We start from the raw sequence: 24242 nt of genomic DNA, 5'->3' as shown, positions 1-24242 counted from the left end.
AATTATCTAGCTTCATCTTTAAATACATCAATGATGTTTGCCTTAAGTACTACATTTGTGATTTCCTGCATTCATAACTTCTTTCAATTAAATTTCTTCAATATAATTTTTATATTTAATTATTTTAACAGCTTTTTGGTCATGATAGAATCCTATTGTTAAGTTACTTTAAACAACAGCTTTATTGATGTGGCTTTATAAGTGCAAACAGAAGGATAGTTTCCACATCCTACTGTTTCACTAATTGTACCCACGTGAAAAATATAATCTACAACATAACTACTGGTACAGTAAAATTCAAGACAGATTTCTTGGAAATCTGAAAGATGGTAGCAATATGCTACCTGTAGTTGCCGGTTTATTTTTTGTATTTTCATTTTAAATAGGGCTATAACGTTTGCAATTCTCCAATCCTTTTTAGCACCTGTATCAAACAAGGTTTGAAAGATCATTGCAAGTTCCTCACCAAACTTCACATTCACTTCCCAGCATCCTCACTTCCCATCAGTCCTGGTGACTTGTCAACTTTGTATCTTCAGTCAGCTTCCCTACAGTCTGTCCTATATATCAGCAACCAGCTCATTGTTATGACGTTAATAATATCTTCCTTAATAAAGGAAGAAACATACTTGTTTAGTATTTCAGCCATGGACTCTGCTACCACTGTTGGGTTTCCATTTAAGGCCAAAATTGACTCCAGTAATTCTTTTGTTTCCTTTTTTTCCTATCCCATGTATGAATCAAAAATACCAACAACTAGCAATACACTAAATTTGACTCTTTTTCTTTGTTAGAATTCCAAGTCTTAACCCTGCTGTAAGATTAACTTGTTTTGTTTTGTTAAAACAGAGGCCCGTAAATTCTTTGATGATTTATGCATTCAGAAAGGTGTTGAATGTCCACATCCAAGGTCTACAGCCAGGCTTTTGGACAAGGTATGATTTGAAATATATGAAATCCCGGGCTAATTTCTGGGTCAGGAACTTGACACTCGGATCATGCTGGGTCCCAGTCCTCGATGCTGTTTTGATAGAGGAAAGACTGTACCGGTTCACTCAACCTGGTATTATGTTTCAAAAATGTTATTTTCTCCCTATTGTCTGTTAACAAGCTCTTTAATAGACTTACAGCTGTTTAATTAGAGGCTTGGGGGTCACTACCATAGAAGCCCTTTGAAAATTTTAGCAGGTCATGGAGGCATTGGGATTACTAATAGGTCATCAAGACAATGAGAACCATTTCAAAACCTTGCTCTCACCTGTCAATTGGAAATTCAGCCTCGAAGTCATCATACGGTCGACAGCCTGAAATGACATCATCCACATTTGCGATTTGTTGATATTTCAATTGCAAGAATGTTAATATTTTTAATTTTACAAGTGTTTTGAACAATATTTAGATAAATAGTTTTAAAATTTTTTTAATGCTTTCCATTCTGCTAATGGTTCAGGCACGAGAAGCTGTAATGATAAATGGTAAAGAATCATTGCCATAGAGACATAAAACAGAATTTTCCCAGCCTCCAAACAACATTGGCAATGGAAGATATTCGGTTTGGGAAAACACAGCAAAAACAGAAAAATTAGATTTTCACCATTGAGGGGATAAAAGTCAAATTATCCGCATTAAGTTTAATGGCTAAATGAGAATCTCACAGTGAGTTGTGAGGAGCCTATTTGCAGGCATGAATATCTCATTGTTACCTAATCTCACCTAATTTCTGTGCAGGTTTGAGCCTTTCCAGGCAGTTGATAGAAACTAGATGGTGCCAATTTCTGACATAAACTTCAGAGCTGTTACTGATGGGCCAAAGCTGCAGATATTGGCATCTACTGTGGCATTCATGTTGACTAGCAATTCTCAATCTCTGTGGGTTCGGTCCATGGGCAGCGACAGACTCAGCAATTCATCCATGGATGCAACAGCTTCACCACCTTTTTGATGGCACTTCTCCAATGCACATTAAAAATATCAGCACTTAACTGCTACGTTTTAGAGTTCACCAAGACCAAGTTCACCAAGTGCCAGGCACCCATCTCATGCATCAAAACAGGGTGCATCTCAATCCGCTTAGCTTGCTTTCTTAGCAGTCATTCATTTTGCATCTACATGGATGCCCCCAGCATTTCTGCTTTACTTGTGCTTTTACAAATTACCACGTCATTCAGAATTTACAGACTCGACTCTCTGTACTTTTGTTGTGCTTTCCCCTTAGGCATATGACAAAATGGCAGGCAGCACTGAACAAGCAAAGGGCGGATGTGTTGCTGTACTGCACTGAGCAATGTCAATGTCACACCAGCATGTAGCAACAACACCAAAACACAAAATAGACTTGAAGCCCTATCTGAATGTCTGTCTGAGGGTAATAGTCGTCAATTAGGGGGCACCACCATAGTCAGTCAAGGGCATTGTCCAGTCTCCAGCCGGGGGGCTTGGATACCCTGTCAACTGATGCATTCAGGACTGGGGTTCATTTATAATTTTGGTCTGGGGAGTGGACCAAGGTCAATCCTGCAGACTGAGTGCATCCAGTCTGGGGATTAGCAGTAAATCCATAAGATGTATGCCCAGAAGTAGGCCATTCAGCCCATCAAGTCTACTCCACCAATCAGTGAGATCATGGCTGATCTGACAACCCTCAAATGCACTTAACAGATCATCAAAAGACCTTCCGGTGAAGTATAGATTTTTTTTTTAGTCACCCTGTTCGAGGCTATTATGTTTGGAGCAAGTGAGACATAACCACTGCATCACAAGACCTCTCTCAAATTGGAAGGATGAGAAGCATAGTCTGCAGAGATTGAACCTGTGCCCCCAGTGGATTTCAAATCCATCGCTTGAAACATTTGGCCACAACTACAGGTCAATAATAAAGGCAATTTGTTTTAAATTGCCCGGTTCAAACACCTTCCAGAGCAGCTGGGGCATGAACCTGTACCTTCTTGTCTCACACTATCGCTGTGCCACAAGACCTGCACACGGTGGTGCTCAAAAGTATTGATGTCTCTCAGATATCTCCTACATTCCAAGGGCCACATACTATACATGGATGGCTGGTGGAAAGCAGTGGTTTCCTTCTCCCAACCCTGGTTGGTGACTTTATTACACAAATTCCTGATTGAGGATTAGAAAAACGTACAATGCAATATCTTCTTTCACTAGGTCCATTGAGGACTTTACAATGACTCAAGATGCCGTTCCATTCTTGTATAGGTCTGGGAATTTGTTTTAGTAGGCTACAGAGTGCATTGATCATTCTTGCATTCTCTAGCTTCAGCTTAAGTATCTAAATCCTTCTTGAAAACATTTGGCCTGAACCGCTTTTGGTGGCAGACAATTCCACAGGTTCACCATTGTCTGACTGAAGAAGTTTCTCCTCATCTCAGACCCCCTGGCCTTAAGCTGCGACCCCAGACAACTAGGTCATTGGGAACATCCCTTCTGCATTTAACCTGAATTTAAAATGTTTCTACGAGGATTTATCCTCGTGTCCTGACTGATCCAGTCGCTCTTCATACGTTAGCCCTGTTATGCCAGGAATCAGACTGCTAAATTAATTGCACTCTCTTTATACCCAGAACATTGGTCTCTGATAAGGACACCATAACCGTTCACAGTACTCCAGGTATGGTGTGACTCCATTATAACTTCGCCTGTTTCTGTACAATTGCAGCAAGACATCCCTGTGTTTGTGCCCAAATCGTCTCACTAAGGAAGCTAGCATACCATTTACTGTCTTCACTGCTTACTGTGCTTGCATGCCTACTTTCAGCAAGAAGCGTATAGGGACATCCAAGTTTCATTGCACCTCCCCTTTCCCAATCTATTGCCATTGAGATAATAATCAGTCTTTTTGTTTTGGGTATAAAGTGGATCACCTCTCATTTATCCACATCATTGTACTTCATCTGCCATACACTTCCTTGCTCACTCAACTTGTCTAAATCACAGTGAAGTATTTCTGATTCTCCTCACAGTTCACCCTTCCACCTAGTCTACAAACTTGGAGATATGACTTTTAGTTTCCTTACCTAAATCATTACATTTTATGAATAGCTGGAGTCTAAGCAGTACCCCAGTAACAACTGGCTACCACTGGGAAAAAAGACCCATTCATTCCTACTGTTTGTTTTCTGCCTGCTAACCAGTTCTCTATCTATTTCTGTACTCTACCCCCAAAACCATGTGTTTTCATTTTACATGCTAATCTTTAATGTGGAACATTGTTGAAAGACTTCTCAAAATCCAATAAACCACATCTGGTGGCTCCCCTTTATCAACTTTACAGGTTATGTCCTTAAAAAGAATTCCAGTAGATCTGACAACCCATGACTTCCCTTGTAAATTCACAATGCAAAAATAGAACCATTTTGAAAATCACCTTTCCCCTAAATTGAAATTCCCTGAAATATATAATACGGCATGAGCTGGCTTGCCAGTACCTCCATGGACATTTGTTTTAATGACTTTGAGAGAGTAACAATACCTTTTGCAGCTTTTCCAGTGTTAACGAGGGATTGCTATACTGGTGCTTGATTACCAAAAAGTCAGCTATCAGTTTTGGATTTACCAACTGGTTTTACAGCTCTTCCTGCGGCTAGCCTTCCCATTTATATGGAGCTGGGAAGAGGCTTACAGCATATTAAATAACGAATTCAGTTTACACAATTAATTGGTATCCTTTTGTTTCAGTTGGTCGGTGAATTTCTGGAAGTTACGTGTATTAATCCAACATTCATCTGCGATCACCCTCAGATCATGAGCCCACTGGCCAAATGGTAAGGTTTAACAAGATCAGACATAACACAACTTTTGTGTTTCAGCAGTGTTCAGCACTCAGTGTTTGGAAGTGGGGACAAGAGACAAAGCACAACTAGTCTGTGGTAATGGCTTTGCCTTACTGCCTCCCAACATGCCACTTATTTCTAAACACATGCAGCTGCAATATAGTAACTTATTTGTTTTGGTGTGTCTAGGCCTTAAGGCTTAAGTCACAAGTATAATAGTATGGCCTAAAAAGTTTATCATAATAGTATTAAGTACTGGGAAAGATGATTAAGAACTGTACTCATAATGTTGTCTTTCCATGAGTGAGTTTTCAACTCCTAGACTGCCTGTGACCTGATCTCCCCAGTCATAATGTGAATGGCTGTTTTGGTTTTGCCTCCTCTTTGGCATTTCCAATTAAATTGAATGTACAAACGGGGAACAAGAGTAGACCATTTGCACCTTTTGAATCTATTGTGCCATCCAATAACATGGTTGATGAGAGAGTAGTCCCTATCTCTGTTCCAGGAGCCATTAGTTCTAGAAATGAGTAATAACATCTCAACTGGTTGATTAGAAAAAATAAGCATGAAGTTGAAATCTTCTTGTGGTTCACTTAACCCAGGCTGACTTGTTATCTAATCACTCACATAACTGGCATGAGATAGTAGGAACTGCAGATGCTGGAGAATCTGAGAAAACAAGGTGTAGAGCTGAATGAACACAGCAGGCCAAGCAGCATCAGAGGAGCAGGAAAGCTGATGTTTCAGGCCTAGACCTTCTTCAGAAGTGGGGGAGGGGAAGGGGTTCTGAAATAAATAGGGAGAGAGGGGGAGATGGATAGAGGTGAGGATCAGTGGAGAGGAGACAGACAAGTCAAAGAAGCAGGGATGGAGCCAGTAAAGGTGAGTGTAGGTGGGGAGAAGTCAGTCCAGAGAGGACAGACACGTCAAGGGGGCAGTGTGAGGTGAGTAGGTAGGAGATGAGGGTGGAGCTTGAGATGGGAGTAGGGGACAGTTGAGAGGAAGGACAGGTTAGGGAGGTGGGGACAAGCTGGGCTGGCTTTGGGATGCGGTAGGGGGAGAGGAGACTTTGAAGCTTGTGAAGTCCACATTGATACCACTGGGCTGCAGGTTCCCAAGTGGAATATGAGGTGCTGTTCCTGTTCTCCAATTTCAAATAACCTTGCCACCCATCCCCTGCCTTCCCTTCCAGCCCCATCTCCTCCCTTCCAGCTATCAACCAGATTCATCCCTCCCATCTACCAACCATGTCATACCTACCAGCGTTCCCCTATCACCACCATTCCACCTCTGCCCCTTCCCTGCCTCTTTATCTGCAGCTGGCCCTACCCCCACATCTAGTCCTGAAGAAGGATAATACCCAAAGTGTTGACAGCTCCTTTCCTCCAGATGCTGCCTGGCCTGCTGTATTCTTCCAGCCTCCTGTTTGTCAACCACAGTGAACTGACTGAAATGCTTTCTGTTATTCACTCATACAGTACATTTTTTTGACACACAAAGATAAAAGGATAAAAATTGTTGTGTGAGACCATGTTTGATTTGCAATTAAAGGATGTGTCTGCATATAAGGATTTTTTTTAATCCAGCCTCCTGGTGACTTTGGTATTTTTCAGCCTTTACAAGGGTACTGAGAGATAACATGCAGTGGGAGTCATGAGAGGAAATATGTTAAAAGTCATAATAAAACTGCCCTGAAAGATGAGTGAATGACAAGAAAAAAATGAAGATAAACTGTTTTGGTTAAAATAAGTAAAATGCAACAAAAATTAGTTGAATCTAGGACCATCATTTTGAAAAGAACTGGGCTTAACACTGAGCTTTGCCTTTCTAACGAAGAATTTTGATCCCTGCTTCTTCAGAAATCTGAGTATTAATGAAATCAACACAGCTGTCCTCTTGTGCAGGATATTGGAGAAGTCAGACTATGACCCCTTTTTACAGTGATTAGGGTGCTATGTTATTTAAGGGGTCATGGTGCCAGTTGTGAAGAGTACAATGGAGGTGAAAGAGTGCTCAGTGTAGGTTAGGGTGGGGTGTCATTGTTAGTGCTGGGGTGAGTATGGGAGATATGGAGTTAAGTTGAGGCTCAGAGTGAGAAGGGGTGTTGGGTGGGGGTGGGGGGTGGTGGTTGAAGGATGTTTGGTCCCAGAAGTTCAGCACCCAGCGGGTTAGGGAATCTAGTTGGTTTTGGTGGTGGTTTGGGCTGGGCAAAGCTGTGTCGGTTGTCACAGGTCCTAAGTGCTCATGGCAGGTGTTGCTGGGGATGAAGAGGGTATGAGGTAATTTGGGAGCATCACCTAAATAATTACCAAAAAGTTGCACTGTTCTTTAACTGCCTAATCTTTCCTGTGGAACAACGTAATAAAAGCAGAACCCTTCAAATTCTCTGACTTTAAGCATTTTTTTTGGAGGATTCCAGATTCAGATAATTGCCCATGAGAATCTTCAATTTCCCAGGTACTTAACATTTCATAGTCTCCCTTCATACAACTCCAGTTTGTGCTGCTCCACTATCTATCCTTAGGAATATCTGGAGCTGTGTATCATTTATGCAGGTGTTGACTGGTCATATTCTGACATTTCTTTTAGCAGTTTTTTTCTGCTATTCCCACGAGGTTATATTGTTGCTATTGCATACATAGCATTATGAGTTTTAAGGCTTCATTCGAACAAAATTGCACCCATTGGTCTTGCATCAACCAATGGGATGCAACACAGCAGGCCCAATAGTTTAAAACAGAAAATGGTGGAAATATACAGCATTTCACTCAGAGCTTATTATGATTTTTCATCAGTGCAGCTCTTAATGAGGGTGAACACCTGAAACTTTGTGCAAATCTTCTTTCAATCACCTAACATAAAAGTTATCCATTTAGTATGTGATTTGAATAGAAGTCGGTTGCCAGTGATAATGTATGATGTGTTTTAATTCTAAATAAAAATCTATTAAAATATACAAATAGAAGTTATGTTTTGTATGAAGCTGGAGGGAATATTAGGCATTTAATCCAAAGAGAAACCAAACTATTTACTACCAATGCAACATTTAAAGAAGACACTGTTTGAAGGACTGTGCAATTTTTTTGTATGAATTCAGTAACTTTCTAATTTTTACTTTTTTATCTGTTTTAGGCATCGTTCCTTTAAGGGTTTGACAGAGCGCTTTGAACTTTTTGTTATGAAAAAGGAGATCTGCAATGCTTATACAGAATTAAATGATCCTATTAAACAAAGACAGCTGTTTGAAGATCAAGCAAAGGTGATTATTTTCATTAGGTCTTGGGTTGAGACTGCAAGTAGTAGAGATAATACCGTACCATTCATAATAATTAGAGAAAGGAAATTTCAATCCTAATTTCTTAAACCAAAATTACCTCCTTAAAGTGCTTTCCACTTTTCAAATTATTAATTACCATAGGACTGGCAACCTTGTTCAAAATCTGCTGAGTAACGTAGGTGGTATACTTACCATGTCTCTGCTGATATAATGCCACTAAACTAATCCCATCTTGCCTGCAAATGGTCTGTAGCTCTCTGTTCCTCGTCTGTACGTGTATCTGTCTAAATAGACAAATGAACATGTAGGGAGTAGAGAGATACAGACCATGTGCAGTTGATGGAATTTGTTTAGAATGGCGTTTATGGCTATCACAGACATGATGGGCCCAAGCGCCTGTTCCTGTGTTGTACTGTCTTATGTTTTATGTACTTTGATCCTGGGAGTCGTGAAGCTTATTAGAGTTTTTTTTAAGCATAAAGCTAATGTTCCTTTCCTTGAGGTTGACGACCTTTATGTTGATCAGCACAAAGAATTATCAACAGATTCACTTCTGGGAAGAAAATCACTATGTCAATAAAATCTGAACTTAAAACTATTCAAGAGCCTTGGGTTGCAAAATAGGGCCTCAGTGTGGTGAATTGTAGATGTACAACAAGTAATTGTTTTCTCACACAATTGTAAACATTTCTCCATTTCATTTTATTGTGATGTTTGTGTCATTGATAATTGCAACTGAGTTCAGCTCTATTAATTTTTTTGGATTTGCTCTTGATATCAGTCTTCTCATTGGTAGTTTGTGAAATACAGTCAATCCCAACAGTATTTTCAACTTCACAACTTCATAAACATTATTGTAAATACAAAGGTTATCCTTGCCTGTCATTAATCTGTTTGACATAAGCTTGAAAGTAAATGAGTAATTAGGTTTTAAAAGTTTTTTTTTATTATTGCCCCTTCTAGTTCTTCCACAAAAGCTACTTTAGAGATTTGTTACTTCTTTGTTCAGAAATTAGAAATATCTCATCTCACCTGTTCACACATCATTCCAGCACACTGGACCGTAATAACTTCCATTTTGCTCAACCACCTGCTTTCGGGCCTGCTGGATATTGCCTCATTCCTTGATCCTGATGCAAAACCCTGGCACCATAAATTTCATCAGCTAACCTTATCATCCAACACATTGCTCACTGTCTCTTTTGCTCCATTTTTTACAAAGCACACATATCATTAGTTTCATGTGTCTAAGAATAGATTTAAATATTTACTCTATTCCCGATGGCAGTGAATGAAATTGACCCGTGAGGGCAGAGGTGGGGATGGGAAATTGCCAAATAGTTGTAAGCATGTACAGTTTTCTCACCAGTGTGTAAGGTGTTTTATGATATGAAATAAATTGATCTCAATATCATGGAAAGAAAGTTGACATTAGTTAGCATTCACTGAGAGTGTTTTTAAATCATAAAATAACAGTTGTTAGGGCACACTTCTAAGTTGGAAGGTTTGATCCTGTACAAGATTATGTGGCCTTAATTTTTTTTTAAATCCAACACTTTTTTTTGATGTTGTTCCAGGCTAAAGCAGCTGGTGATGATGAAGCCATGTTTATTGATGACAACTTCTGTACAGCTTTGGAGTATGGACTTCCTCCTACAGCTGGCTGGGGCATGGGAATAGACAGACTTACCATGTTCCTGACTGATTCTAATAATATCAAGGTAAACTGATTTCTTAATGTTTAAAAAAAAGAGGCAGTGTTAAACAGTCATATTATACATTGAGAACTGGTGTAAACAAGAGCAGCATCTAGGATTCCATGGCTGGTTTCAACATTTCAGAGTTGTCCAAAATTGTTCAAAGCTCAACTTGGAGATGATCTCGCAGGTTGTTGGAACATAACTAGCTGTAAGTTCTCCTTCAAGCCACATGCCATCCTGGGTTGAAGCTATATCACTACTTCTTCACTTACTGGGTCAAAATCCTGAAACATCCTTCCTAACAGTACTGTGCATGTCCCAATATACCAAAGACGGTATTGGTTCAAGAAGACATTTCACCACTATCTTTTCAAGGGCAACTCAGTATGGACAGTAAAGCTGGCCTACCCAGCGATATCCATATTCCATGAATTAATTTTTTTAAAAAGTCACATACAAGACTTCAGTTTGGTAGTTATACAAAACATTTTACAACAGATTTAGGTGTACAGGTATAATGTTACATTCACCACTTGAACATTTGTTGAATATTGATTCTCTTCTGTGTTGGTATGCTGTTAGCTGGCCTGTGTAGATCAGGAAGTGAAAACCTAAATCTATGTTTGGATTTTTTTGGATTAGCAACAATAATGATATTGAAATTCATCTTAACTAACTTCTCTGTGCTTTGGAGGACATAAAGAAAGCAAGGCCAGTTCATGTTAGAAACTGCAAGTATGTAGTTGCTGTGCGAGGTCAGGATTGGACTTTGCTCTTGTACTTCTGGTTCTTTAGGTGTGGCTATTTGAGTGAAATACTGTGCACTTCTGTGGCTCTAAAAATATTCCAAAACACTAGTTAGCAGGATGAAAGGTAATTAAAAATCTGGTAACTTTCTAATAATGTAACGTCTGTTAACAGGTTTATTTTAAGTAAAAATATGCTAATCACTCAGCAACAAAATCAATTTCCACTCTTTTTACTTTTCAAAGGGCAGGTTAAGACATTATATAAAGAGCCACATGAATAAGAACCATTGAACAATACTAGTTGAAATACTTAAGGAGTTGTTCCCCTTTCCTTAAAAACCACTGATCAATAACTGCTCAAAAAAATGCCATAGTCACCTTCCCATAACAACTGTTCTATCTAAAATGCGTAAGATCATTGAATGTGTTAATTGTGGCTGGATATTTCTTCCTGGATATATATTGTTCTTCATTGTCATTGTTTTAAAAAAAATTATAGAATTCTGTTTTAGAAATACTAATACAACATGGATTCAACAGATTAAAAATATGACTGCCCACCACCATTTGGTATCGCAAATTGACTTGCCAATAAATGCAGTCTTCCCCATATCAGCTGTTTGAGAACAAATTTAGAAAGACACTCTAATAGTGACTTCTATTACTTTCATGTACTTAATGGCTAGAGTCCCCTGAAGATCTACTCTTGGTCCTCCGTATCTGCCTGCCAAGCCTAACTACTCGACAAAACATTGTCCAAACATCTGCAGGAGATGTTCTGTCCTATGTTAAATCTTATTTAACTAGCCACCTGCCATTATCGGATATCAATGTAACTGACTATTCCTGTAGACAGACTTCACAGCCCCAGTTGGTGTTCCTTTTGAATGACACTTCAAGTGCTGTACTGGCAGGGATGCTGTCTTTTTGCAGAGACATTAAGCTGTGGCCATGTTTACTAATTGACATAGCTGTGAAAAATCCCAAAGTATTACGTAAAGAAGAACTGTGACTCAAGTGTCCTAGCCAATGTTCATCTCTTTACTTACACCACTAGAACTGATTAATTGGTCATTTCATTCATTTGCTATTTGTGGAACCTCGTACATGATTTTCCTCCTGTGGTGGGGTTCTAAAAGAAAACTGCTCTTCAAATGTCTGCAGTGTTGATAATTTGCTCCAATACTATTAAGAGGCAGACTTGTAAAATGGGCAGAATGCAGAATGGCAGGTTCCTTTTTCCACATACAGGATTAGCGAACACCTTGTTTCAAAGTCATTGTATGGTGCCCAGCTACACATTACCAAATTTATTTGAGGTATCATTTTTGGAGGAAGGTTTAATGCAAAAATCCTATGGCACTATTCTTTAAAGAAGAACAGGGATTTGTCCCTGGTGTCCTGCCCAGTATCTATCCTTGTTAATCAACATTTCAGAAAAAAACAAAATCTCTGATCCAGCTGTATTATCACATCTGGAAAACAAATATATTCTGTGGTGCAGAAATAATTAAAGCAGTGGTTAATGTGTTTTCTATTTTAGGAAGTCTTGTTCTTCCCGGCGATGAAACCAGAGGACAACAAAAAGGAACCTGCAGATTCAGCTGAAAATGAACATTCAGCAGAATAGAAGTATTGCTCATTAGCTTCGAATACAGAATTATGATTGAAAAGGAGAAATGTGGTAGTTAGAAAATTACTACTTATAGTTAACGAGTACATTTGAAACTTTAATGTTATTTGCTTCACTTACTGTCTCCTTTCCCTGTGATTAAATTTCTTATTAAACTAGCTACTGAAGGTGTGTGCTTGAGATACTGTAAATGTATTCGGTGTCTCCCAAATTTATTTAACTCTGCCAACATCGATAGATTGCTTGCTTGTTTTTTATTTGTTCTTTAAATTTACAACAACTATCCATCCCTGTAAATCACTTCAAATCAAGAATTTTTTTTAAAAATTGTACTGCTTAACAGCTTTTATACTACTGTGGTATATCCAGATTCGTTTCTTTAATACTGAAGTTCAGATGCATATGAAGTGAATGGGTCTCTCAGTGAATCCTCAATAAACTAAGGCAATGTAATGAGACACTGTGATTTATATACTGAACGTCTGACTGCAGCATAGATCTGGACTATTAGTAGCTCAGTGGATGATGACTTCCAGTGTGGTATGAAACTTAATGACCAAAGGTCACACCAAATTGCTGTTTTACTCTTTGTTTAAATCAACACTGTCCCACTAGAGGCTGTCCAAATTATCATTATAATGAAAGACCAAACCATTAACAACACTTACTAAACGTAATTAAAATATAATTCCTGTAGAGAATACACCTCAACCCTACTGTGCCCACTATTCACAAGAGGCCTGTACTGTGCCGTTGGACTTTGCATGCATCCTCTCCATGCATAACTGAACATGGATTTAAGCACAGAAGATGGGCAGACAATCAGATGCCACCTTGGCCTGATCCATGAGTAGGTTCTCCAATCTGCTCTCCCTTTTACATGGAGTGCACATAGACAGGAATCTGGGCTAAAGTACAAATTAAAAGGGACTGATTTCAAGTTAAGGAACTAACTAGGGACTGCAAATGAAATCAATCTAGATAGACATGGAAGAACACCCCTTCAAGGCAAAAAGAAACCTACATATGACACGACAGTCAGTGAAGCTACTTAACCTTTTATTGCATGGGATTGCTACATGTAATTCTTCAACTCAGGTTCTGAATGAAAAGGGGATGGGGATTGCCTTGTACAGAGCCTCCAAACTTAGGGTTCTGCACTGTAAAGTGGGACATATGCTAGGGTTTATGCGGGTGGTAGACAAAGGTGAAGAAGTGTGCAGTAGCAGCCCATATATGAACACACTATGTGCCATTTTTAAAGGACACAAAGGGAATTTTTTTTGAGACAGATTATGAGGCACAGAATCAGAGAAAGGATTTGGTTTCTGGGGCCAATGGGGATCAGTTCATCTGGAAGGTCATCACAATGCCTGTACATTCATGGGGTCAGGTACCACATCATAAAACAATGGATGGTTTTAGTCAAGAACTGGACAACAACTGCCCTAATGGCTAAGTGTAACAGTGCCTTCTAGCCTGCTCTTTTCCCCCAATAACCATGCAAAACCCAGCTGACAGAAGGCCCATTTCTGATCTTCCTCAGAGTTGGCTTACATCAGACAGTTGTCACCATCTACTCCATAATGACATGCAAGCTCTGATTCTTGCCCACTGACGAATCACAGACTCTACTGAGTGAAGCTTAGAATCAAAAAAGTGTTTGTCATCACTACAACAGCTTCCCTGTTGCAATACTGCATCTCACCTCCAGCAAATGACAATTACTTTGGTGAAACAGCTCATGTTCCATGCACAGTTTTAGTTGCAATATCCAAGAAAGGGTACACTTGCTGTTCAGACAGTACAGCAAAGGCCCACTAGATTTGTTCCCTAGACAGGTCTACTGTAAGGTTTTGAAATAGATCTGTAGCTCGGGTTGTGGGTGTTGAGGTTGGTTGGTTTGCCGAGCTGGTTTGTTGTTCTGCAGACATTTCCTAACCGTGCTTGTTAACATCCTCAGAGCAGCCTCTGATGAAGCGTTGGTGTGCTTTCCTGCCTGGTTTTTAAAACAACTCCCATTCCTGGACGCCACGGTTGAGTGCAAGAGAAATGGGGAACTGCAAATGAAAGTACGCCGAAAAGCCATACACACTGAACAGGTATTGAACTTCAATACTAACCATCCCAGCACACACGAGCAAAGCTGCATGCGAACGCTATTTGAAAGGGCAACAACACACTGCAGCAACATAGAACTACGCCAAGAAGAGTAGGAATACCTCTTCCAAGTGTTCAAGGATAATGGATATCCAAAGAACTGGATCAGGAGATGCCTACAGGAACAGCATCACAAAGATTCTACACGCCCTGACACACTCATCACACTAACGTACATCAGGAACACGTCAGAACTCACCAGAAGACTTCTATGACCGCTGGGCATCACAGTAGCACACAAGCCCACATCAACCCTACTACAAGTGCTCACCTGAACTAAAGACCCACTCCCCGCCATAGCCAGGACCAATGTCATCTACAAGATCCCCTGCAGAGACTGCAAGAAACACTACATCAGACAGACAGGAAGGAAACTAATAACAAGAGTAAATGAACACCAATTGGCTACAAAAAGACATGACCAATACTCACTCATCTCAATCCATGTGGACAAGGAGAACCACGACTTCGACTGGGACAACGCCAAGATCCTGGGACAGGCTAGGCAAAATCAAGCACGAGAATTCCTGGAAGCATGCTATTAATAAACACATTGAACTTGACCCCATATACATTCCACTATGAAGGAAACCTGGAAGTGAAGCAATCCATTGCAACAGACCCCAGAGTTTTAAAACCAGGTGGGAAAACATACTGACACTTCATCAGAGCCTGCACTGAGGATGTCACCAAGCACGGTAATGAAACGTCTGCGGAACAACAAACCAGCTCGGCAAGCCAATCAACCTCAACACGGCTCTTCTTTGATGAGCGGCTTCAGCAAATCTGTTCTATGTCATCTGGAGTTTTCAAGAATATGAAGTGAAAGCAGAGGTTTCTGAAGGGTGGCAGCTATTGGGAGGTTGTCTCCCCTTACTAAGGAATCTAAAACGTAAGGGCAGTCTCAGAATATGAGGTTGATAATTCAGGAGTGAGGAGGATCAAATTCTTCATTCAGAGGGTTAAGAACTCTTAAATTTTCTATACTAGAGGGTTGTGAATATTCTATTGTTGAGTAAATTTAAAGCAGGGAATGAATCAATGTGCGAGGCAATAAGAAACAGGAACCAGAGCAGGCTGTTTGGCCCTCAAGCGTACTCTACTATTCAACAGGATCATGGCTGATCCAACATTTCTCACATCCACTTTCCCAACTTTTATATAAAATTTTTACATAACCTTGGATTTTCCAACTGATCAAGTATTATTCTATCTCAGCCATAAATATAAATGACACCATCCCAACACGTTCTGTTGCAAGGAATTCTACATACTCTCAGCCCTCAGAAGAAATTCCTCCTAATTTAAGTCTTGAATTGGTGCACCTTTGTTATAAGCCTACACCCTCTAGTCCCAGACTCTCCCACGAGACGGAAACACCCGATAAGACACAGGAGCAGAAGTTAGGCCATTCAGCCCATCAAGTCTGTTCTGCCTTTCAATCATGGCTGATGAGTATTTTTAACCCCATTCTCCCACAACCCTTGATCCCCTTCACAATCAAGAAGATATCTATCTCTGTCTTAAATATATTCAATGACCTGGTTTCCACAGCCTTCTGTGGCAGTGAATGCCATAGATTCACCACGCTCTGGCTGAAGAAGTTTCACCTTATCTCTATTCTAAAAAGTCTTCCATTTACTCTAAAGCTGTGGCCTCGGGTCCTACTCTCTCCTACCAATGGAAACATGTTCCCAACAACCACTCCGTCCAGGCCATTCAGAGTTCTGTAAGTTTCAATTAGATCCCCATCTTATCCTTCTAACCTCCATCGAGTATAGACCCAGAGTCCTCAAACATTTCTCATATATTAAACTTTTCATTCCTGGGACCATTCTCGTGAAACTCCTCTGAACCCGCTCCAGGGCCAGTACATTTTTTCTGAGATATGGGACCAAAACTGTGCACAATACTCCAAATGTGGCATGACCAGAACCGTATAGAGCCTCAGAAGAACATTCCTGCTTTTATCTTCAAGTTGTCTCAAAACAAATGGCAAAGTTGCTTTTGCTTTCCTAACTACTTTCTCAACCTGTAAGTATACCATGAGAGAATCCTGGACCACAACTCACAAGTCTTTGCACTTCAGACTTTTGAATTTTCTCCCCATTTAGAAAATAGTCCATACCTCTATTCTTACCAAAATGCATGACCTCACAGTATCTCACATTGTACTCCATCTACCACTTCTCCTAATTTATCCAAATCCTTCTGCAGCCTCCCCACATCGAAATACTACCTGGCTCTCTACCTATCTTTGTATCATCTGCAAACTTAGCCAGAATGTCCCCAGTTCCTTAATCTAGATCATTAATGTATAAGGTGAAAAGTTGCAGTCCCAGCACTGACCTTGGTGGTATACCACTTGTCACCAGCTGCCGTTCTGAGAAAGGCCCTTTTAACCCCACTCACTGCTTTCTTCCAGACAGCCAATCTTCTTTCCATACTAGTACCTTGCCTATAACACCATGGGCCCTTATTTCCTCTCAGCATTCATCCTGTCAAGCCCCTTAATCATTCTAAATGTCACATCAGATTAGCAGCCTGATGATTCTATTCAGTATCAATGGGGTGGGTCTGATCGTCCATTCCTACTATATCCGGGCCTTCATTTAAACATTTATTTGGAATTGTGAGCTCCTGTGCTGCAGAGGTAAAGTCCCTATCTCTGTTCCAGGAGCCTTTAGTTCTAGAAATGAGTAATAACATGTCAACTGGTTGATTAGAAAAAATAAGCATGAAGTTGAAATCTTCTTGCAGTTTACTTACCCCAGGCTGACTTGTTATCTAATCACTCACATAACTGGCATGAGATAGTAGGAACTGCAGACGCTGGAGAATCTGAGATAACAAGGTGTAGAACTGGATGAACACAGCAAGCCAAGCAGCATCAAAGGTGCAGGAAAGCTGACATTTCAGGCCTAGCCTTCTTTCGAAATGGGGGGGGGGAGGGGGTTCTGAAATAAATAGGGAGAGGCTGATAGAAGATGGATAAAGGAGAAGATAGGTGGAGAGGAGATAGACAGGTCTAAGAGGCAGGGATGGAGCCAGTAAAGGTGAGTGTAGGTGGGGAGTTAGGGAGCAGATAGGTCAGTCCAGGGAGGATGGACAAGTCAAGGGGCGGGGTGAGGCTAGTTGGTAGGAGCTGGGGGTGGGGCCTGAGTGGGAAGAGGGGATAGGTGGGAGGAAGGACAGGTTAGAGAGGCAGGGACAAGTTGGGCTGATTTTGGGATGCGGTAGGCAGAGGGTAAATCTTGAAGCTTGTGAAGTCCACATTGATTCCTTTTGGTTGCAGGATTCCCAAGCGAAATATGAGGTGCTGTTCCTGCAAGCTTCCTGTGGCATCGTTGTGGCACTGCAGGAGGCCCAGGATGGACATGTCGTTGGAGGAATGGGAGGGAGAGTTGAAATGGTTCGTGACTGGGAGGTGCAGATGTTCAGAGTGAGCCGAGCGCAGGTGTTCTGCAAGGTGGTCCCAAAGCCTCTGCTTGGTTTCCCTTATGGAGAGGAGGCCACAACGGGAACAGTGGATACAGTATACCACATTAGCAAATGTGCAGGTGAACATCTGCTTGATGTGGAAGGTTTTCTTGGGGCCCGGGATGTGGGTGAGAGGGGTGGTGTAGGGGCAGGTGTAGCATTTCCTGCGGTTGCAGGGAAAAGTGCCGCGTGTGGTGGGGCTGGAGGGTAGTGTGGAGCAGACAAGGGTGTCCCAGAGAGCGTGGTCCCTCTGGAAAGCAGATAAGGATGGGGACGGAAAAATTCTTTGGTGGTGGGGTCGGATTGCAGATGGAGGAAGTGTCAGAGGATGATGCGTTGGATCCGGAGGTTGGTGGGGTGGTACATGAGGATGAGGGGGATTCTGTTTCGCTTGTTATTGCGGGGAGGGGTGTGAGGGATGAGTTTTGGGAAATGCAGAAGACATGGTCAAGGGCGTTCTCAACCACTGAGAGGGAGAAATTGCAGTCCTTGAAAAACAAGGACATCTGAGATGTTCGGGAGTGGAATGCCTCATCCTGGAAGCAAATGCGGCAGAGGCACAGGAATTGGGAATAGGGGATAGCATTTTTGCAGGAAGGTGGGAGGAGGTGTATTCTAGGTAGCTGTGGGAGTCGGAGGGTTTGAAATGGATATCGGTTTCCAGGTGGTTGCCAGAGATAGAAACAGAGAGATCCAGGAAGCAGAGAGAGGTATCAGAGATGGTCCAGGTGAATTTAAGGTTGGGGTGGAAGGTGTTGGTGAAGTGGATGAACTGTTCAAGCTCCTCGTGGAAGCAAGACGTGGCGCTGATTCAGTCATCAATGTAACGGAGGAAGAGGTGGGGTTTAGGACCAGTGTAACTATAGAAGAGGGATTGTTCCACGTAACCTACAAAGAGGCAGGCATAGCTGGGCCCATACACATACCCATGGCCACCCCCTCTGTCAGTCGGAAGTGGGAGGAATTGAAAGAGAAGTTGTTGCGGGTGAGGACGAGTTCGGCTAAGCAGATGAGGGTATCAGTGGAGGGGGACTGGTTGGGCCTGTGGGACAGGAAGGAGTGGCGGGTCTTTAGGCCATTTGCATGGGGAATGCAGATGTATAGGAATTGGACGTCCATGGTAAAGATGAGGTGTTAGGGACCAGGGAATTGCAAGTTTTGGAAGAGCTGAAGGGTGTGGGTGGTGTCATGGACCAGGGAGTTCCTGGACCAAGGGGAAGAACATGGAGTCGAGATGGGTGGAGATAAGTTCGTAGGGCAGGAGAAGGTGGAGACAATGGGTCGACCAGGTGTGAGAAACAGTCCCTGCTCACAAATTCAGCCTGAGACAAAGCCTTGGAAACAAAACAATTTTATTCTATACGATCTTGCAAGAAAGGGTGTCTGCTAGACAGGCAGACACACACAAAGAAAGTTAAACATTCTTATACAGTTTACGAGTTGCAGAATCACGCCTCCCTGCTCCCATTGGTCTTATCCTATCATTCCCCGTCCTGTCTGACAGCCCTTGTTTATTGTTCCCTTTTCTGCCATCCGAAGGCCCCATTCCCTTTTTTTACTGCAATCCTTATTTGGCTATCTTAAAGAGCACTAGATATGCTGTACATGCGAATTGTCAGGTTTGCAGAAATAAGCCTCTGCTACAACACCCTTATCTCTACCACGTCCTTGTCTGCAGAAAGAATGTTTCTGGTCGTGCTAACTGCCATCTTTGCAGAACCTAATCTCTGGTTAATGATAAACTTCTGCTACAAAATCTTGTGAATTTCTGCTCCTGCAAGATCCCCCTATTCATCTTTACCTGCAGAAAGAACGTTTAAATCTCTCAAACAGGGCAGTCAGGTTTGTGGATTTTGGGAAGGAGATAGAAGCAGGCAGTGGGGGTTGGAGGCTGTGGGTGGGAGGTCCCCTGATGTGATGAGGAAATGTTCTTTTATACACTTGGCTGCTCCTATACACATGTCTGTGTTCACATGTACATGCATTTGGTCGTATATATACAATTAGAAAGAAAAAGCCAAATTGTCAGAGAATTGCAGCACAGTGGCTCAGAGGTTAGCACTGCTACCTCACAGCACCAGGGACCCGGGTTTGATTCCACCCTCGGGGTGATTGTCTGTGTGGAGCTTGCACATACTCCTCGTGTCTGAATCTCCTCCGGGGGCTCCATGAGTCTGGATTTGCAAAAGACAAGTGACAATTTAATTTTCTCTCAGAGGCAACAATTACTCTGCCCACACACAGGCTGGATACGTTCCGGTAAATTCAGATTGTCTGTCCGTCCCTCTCAAATTTATCAAGCAACCTTCACTCGCTCAGTAAAAACCGTTAAAGGGTCGCTGATGGCGCATGCCACTCTTCTCGAATGGCTCAATCAGCGAGCGACCACGATGCCACGTGGTCAGGCAGCAACGTTACCGCAGCCAGGGCCCAGCCAATGGCTGCGCAGCGATATCGCACATGCGCAGTGATATGTCCTCGGCGTGCGGAGCATTGGGCCTGTGAAGGTAAATAGAGTAAGACATGTTTTGTTGTAAATGTTGCTGTCTGTGAGGGCCTAAAGGCGCGTTTTGGTGGGATTTCTGATCAGCCGTGCGGATACATTCTCAATGAATGAAGCGTTAACTGAGGAGCAAACACAATACCATTATCTAATTTAGAATTGATAGGAATAACCACTCCCCACGGAAGGCAATGCTTTAAATAGACTGACCTGATAGTAAGAAGTCTATGTGCAACAATATGAAACCACTCTCTCCGTGACTCCCTTGTTCGCTCCACACTGCCCTCCAACCCCACCACACCTGGCACCTTCCCCTGCAACCGCAGGAAATGCTACACTTGCCCCCACACCTCCTCCCTCACCCCTATCCCAGGCCCCAAGATGACATTCCATATAAGCAGAGGTTCACCTGCACATCTGCCAATGTGGTATACTGCATCCACTGTACCCGGTGCGGCATCCTCTACAGTGGGGAAACCAAGCGGAGGCTTGGGGACCGCTTTGCAGAACACCTCCGCTCAGTTCGCAACAAACAACTGCACCTCCCAGTCGCAAACCATTTCCACTCCCCCTCCCATTCTCTAGATGACATGTCCATCATGGGCCTCCTGCACTGCCACAATGATGCCACCCGAAGGTTGCAGGAACAGCAACTCATATTCCGCCTGGGAACCCTGCAGCCATATGGTATCAATGTGGACTTCACCAGTTGCAAAATCTCCCCTTCCCCTACTGCATCCCTAAACCAGCCCAGTTCGTCCCCTCCCCCCACTGCACCACACAACCAGCCCAGCTCTTCCCCCCCACCCACTGCATCCCAAAACCAGTCCAACCTGTCTGCCTCCCTAACCGGCTCTTCCTCTCACCCATCCCTTCCTCCCACCCCAAGCCGCACCCCCATCTACCTACTAACCTCATCCCACCTCCTTGACCTGTCCGTCTTCCCTGGACTGACCTATCCCCTCCCTACCTCCCCACCTATACTCTCTCCACCTATCTTCTTTACTCTCCATCTTCGGTCCGCCTCCCCCTCTCTCCCTATTTATTCCAGTTCCCTCTCCCCATCCCCCTCTCTGATGAAGGGTCTAGGCCCGAAACGTCAGCTTTTGTGCTCCTGAGATGCTGCTTGGCCTGCTGTGTTCATCCAGCCTCACATTTTATTATCTTGGAATTCTCCAGCATCTGCAGTTCCCATTATCTCGAATATGCCACACGCACCGTTTTGTAATTAGGTCTGGTCCACAGCATCTTTCCTGGCTTCAGCTGTGAAATAATAAATAGATGGTTAGGAATGGAACAAAGAGGAGGTTATTTTCTTGGATGCGTCAGTGTATTTCACAGAGTCTGCCCCGCAAGTGTGTGGGAGTGTTACTACCATCCATTCAGCAACCCGTTCCCCGCCACCCTACCTGCCGTTGTTTCCTCAGTTTGTTAACCTCAACTCACTAAGTTGATTTCTTCCTGTAGAATTTAATCGAGATAAGCGAATTCTGTTTATATTTGACATGTAATTTAATGCACTTATTTAAATTGTAGTAGCCCTAATATTAAGACCGTTACAGATGCTCCCAATTTGATAACAGCCGGATGAGCTGAACTTACATTTCGTGATAGCAGTTACACGCTATGAGGAGTTGGCGCGTGCCAATTCGTTTTCTAACTCCGTTCAGTGTAAAATTTATTGCATAGAAAAACAATACAGTTCAAGAAAGCATTTTTCTTTTGTTTCCTTTGGTCTGGAATCTTATCAGTGTACAACTCAAAAATACATTCCAGTTGTGGCAGTTACTAGAACTCTTAACATTGGAATAATCTTGAGTTTTACATACAAGCATTTCCTGCAACCTTGGAGACAGGTTATTCAGATTGAATTTTGGCTTCATGCCAAACAGTTCTGTTTCCACTGATCATTCTCTCATGGAGGAATGAATCTGGGTAGTAAACTCATAGCGTTATTGTGCTCCTGAGATGCTACTTGGCCTGCTCTGTTCATCCAGCCTCACATGAAGCTATGGCAAGTGATTTTGCTTAAATGAATCCCTGTCTCGATTAAACAAAAATGTTATTTGAATAAAGATTAACCTAAAGTAAACTTGCACAATAGTTCTGACTGATTGCTGCATGTAAAGTTAAGAACTGAGGGATTTGAATAGTCGAGACATTGCAATGTTCCCTCATCATCAGTTCCACCCCTTTCTCTGGCAGCTGTCTATGGTTGATCCAGACAAACTGTAACTTTGGTGTTATATTTAGTCTAGACATGAGTTCCAACCACACATCTGCTCCTGTTGAAGCTCTCACCCATGCCTTTATTATGTTTGGATTTAAACTATTTCACTACTGACAGTTGGTACACAAACTCGTCAAAAACTTTGTTGATGTCTGAACTTGCAGCAAGCTTTATCACACATCACTTCTGAGCTTGGGAGCCCACATTGGCACAGATCTATGTTTTAAACTTCTCAACTTTGTTTCCAAATTCCAGCATTCTCTGTCAGCATGTAACTTCAGCCAGCTTTACAGTCTTCCAAGATTTCAGTTTACCTCTGGTCTTGGCCTCTTAAACTTCCGGTTTTCATTTGTTTCCCCATTGACCTACACTGTCCTTAAGATCTGGAAGACCTTCTTAAACCTTTTGCTTCTCTACTTCCTTCTCCTTTAAACTGTTCTGAAAACATACCTCTTATTAAGCTTTTGATCCTAATAACTCTTTACAAGGGTTGTATTAAATTTTATTTTATAATATGCATGTGATGTGCATTAGGATATGTTATCACATTAAACACATTACAAAAATACGAAGATTTATTGTTGCATTTTCATTATGCAGAATTAAAATTATGAAGACTTTTCATATATTTGAAATAGTTTGCCCATGTGTTTGTGCTTTGTCAGCACACGAGCAGTCACTGAACATTGTTGAATTAATCTGACTTTTAGAATTGGATTTAAGATTCCTTTGTAACTGTACCAAGAGAAAAAATAGGCTGAAGTGTAAACAGGATATCCAGTCTATGATCACCCAGACCCGCGTAATTGAGATCTTGATGTTTTACTTGGTGCAGAATTGAGTTTTGAGTTCTCCATCTGTTATCAAAAATGCATATTTCCAACTCTTACTCAGCCCCTCTACCATTGAATTACTTTGTGCCAAGACCATAAGACCTAGAAGCAGAGCCTCCATCATTCAGTGAGATCATGGTTGTTGATTTGATAATCTTGAATTCCACTTTCTTCCCTTTTCTTCATAACCCTTGATTTAATTACTGAATAAAAATCTTCATCTTTTCCTGGTGTAGGAGAGTCCACACTAGAGTGCTTAGGTTTAAGGTGAGAGGGGAAAGATTTAAAAGGACCTGAAGGGTAACTTTTTCATGCATAGGGTGGTGCATGCATAGAATGAGCTGCCAGAGGAAGTGGTGGAGGCAATTTAAAAGGCATCTGGATTGGCATATGAGTATAAATGAGGAGGCGATGACCTAGTGGTATAATCACTGGACTGTTAATCCAGAGACCCAGGTAACTTCTAGGGACTGAGGTTCAAATCCTGTCATGGCAGATGGTGGAATTTGAATTCAATAAGTATCTGGAATTAAGAATCTAATGATGACTTGAATTTGTTGCCAATTGTTAGAAAAACCCATCTGGTTCACTAATGTCCTTTAGGGAAGGAAACTGCTGTCCTTACCTAGTCAAGCCTACATGTGACTCCAGAGCTGCAGCAATGTGGTTGACACTTAACTGCCCTTTGGGCAATTAGAGAAAGGCAACAAATACATGAATGATTAAAGGGAAAAAGAAAGGAAGGGTTTAGCGGGATATGGGCCAACTGCTGGCAATTGGGATTCGGTCAGATTGGGATATCTGGTCAGCCTGGACGAGTTGGATCGAAGGGTTGGTTTCCCTGCTGTATAACTCTATGACTATTTACTCTGGACCTGTCCCAC

The 24242-nt window shown here is 42.0% G+C and overlaps 2 protein-coding genes across 9 annotated transcripts in view; both read left to right on the top strand.

Annotated features, from left to right (window-relative positions):
- kars1 (lysyl-tRNA synthetase 1) overlaps positions 1–12605 on the top strand; it is a 36891-nt gene extending 24286 nt beyond the window's left edge. For both annotated transcript variants that reach the window (XM_048546468.2, XM_048546467.2), the window contains 5 exons: positions 850–935; positions 4696–4781; positions 7926–8052; positions 9648–9791; positions 12063–12605. In XM_048546468.2, coding sequence (XP_048402425.1) covers positions 850–935; positions 4696–4781; positions 7926–8052; positions 9648–9791; positions 12063–12149 — 530 coding nt within the window. In that variant the 3' untranslated portion in view covers positions 12150–12605. The remainder of the gene's footprint in view (positions 1–849; positions 936–4695; positions 4782–7925; positions 8053–9647; positions 9792–12062) is intronic.
- A 7569-nt stretch (positions 12606–20174) lies between these two features.
- Positions 20175–24242, top strand: part of adat1 (adenosine deaminase tRNA specific 1) — a 56471-nt gene continuing 52403 nt past the window's right edge. For all 7 annotated transcript variants that reach the window (XM_048546610.1, XM_048546609.1, XM_048546608.1 and 4 more), the window contains exon 1: positions 20175–20299. The gene's annotated coding sequence lies outside the window, so the exon portion shown is untranslated. The remainder of the gene's footprint in view (positions 20300–24242) is intronic.

Source organism: Stegostoma tigrinum, chromosome 16 (assembly GCF_030684315.1).
Source record: "Stegostoma tigrinum isolate sSteTig4 chromosome 16, sSteTig4.hap1, whole genome shotgun sequence".
Lineage (NCBI taxonomy): Eukaryota > Metazoa > Chordata > Chondrichthyes > Orectolobiformes > Stegostomatidae > Stegostoma > Stegostoma tigrinum.
This window is presented reverse-complemented; position numbering and strand designations above follow the sequence as displayed.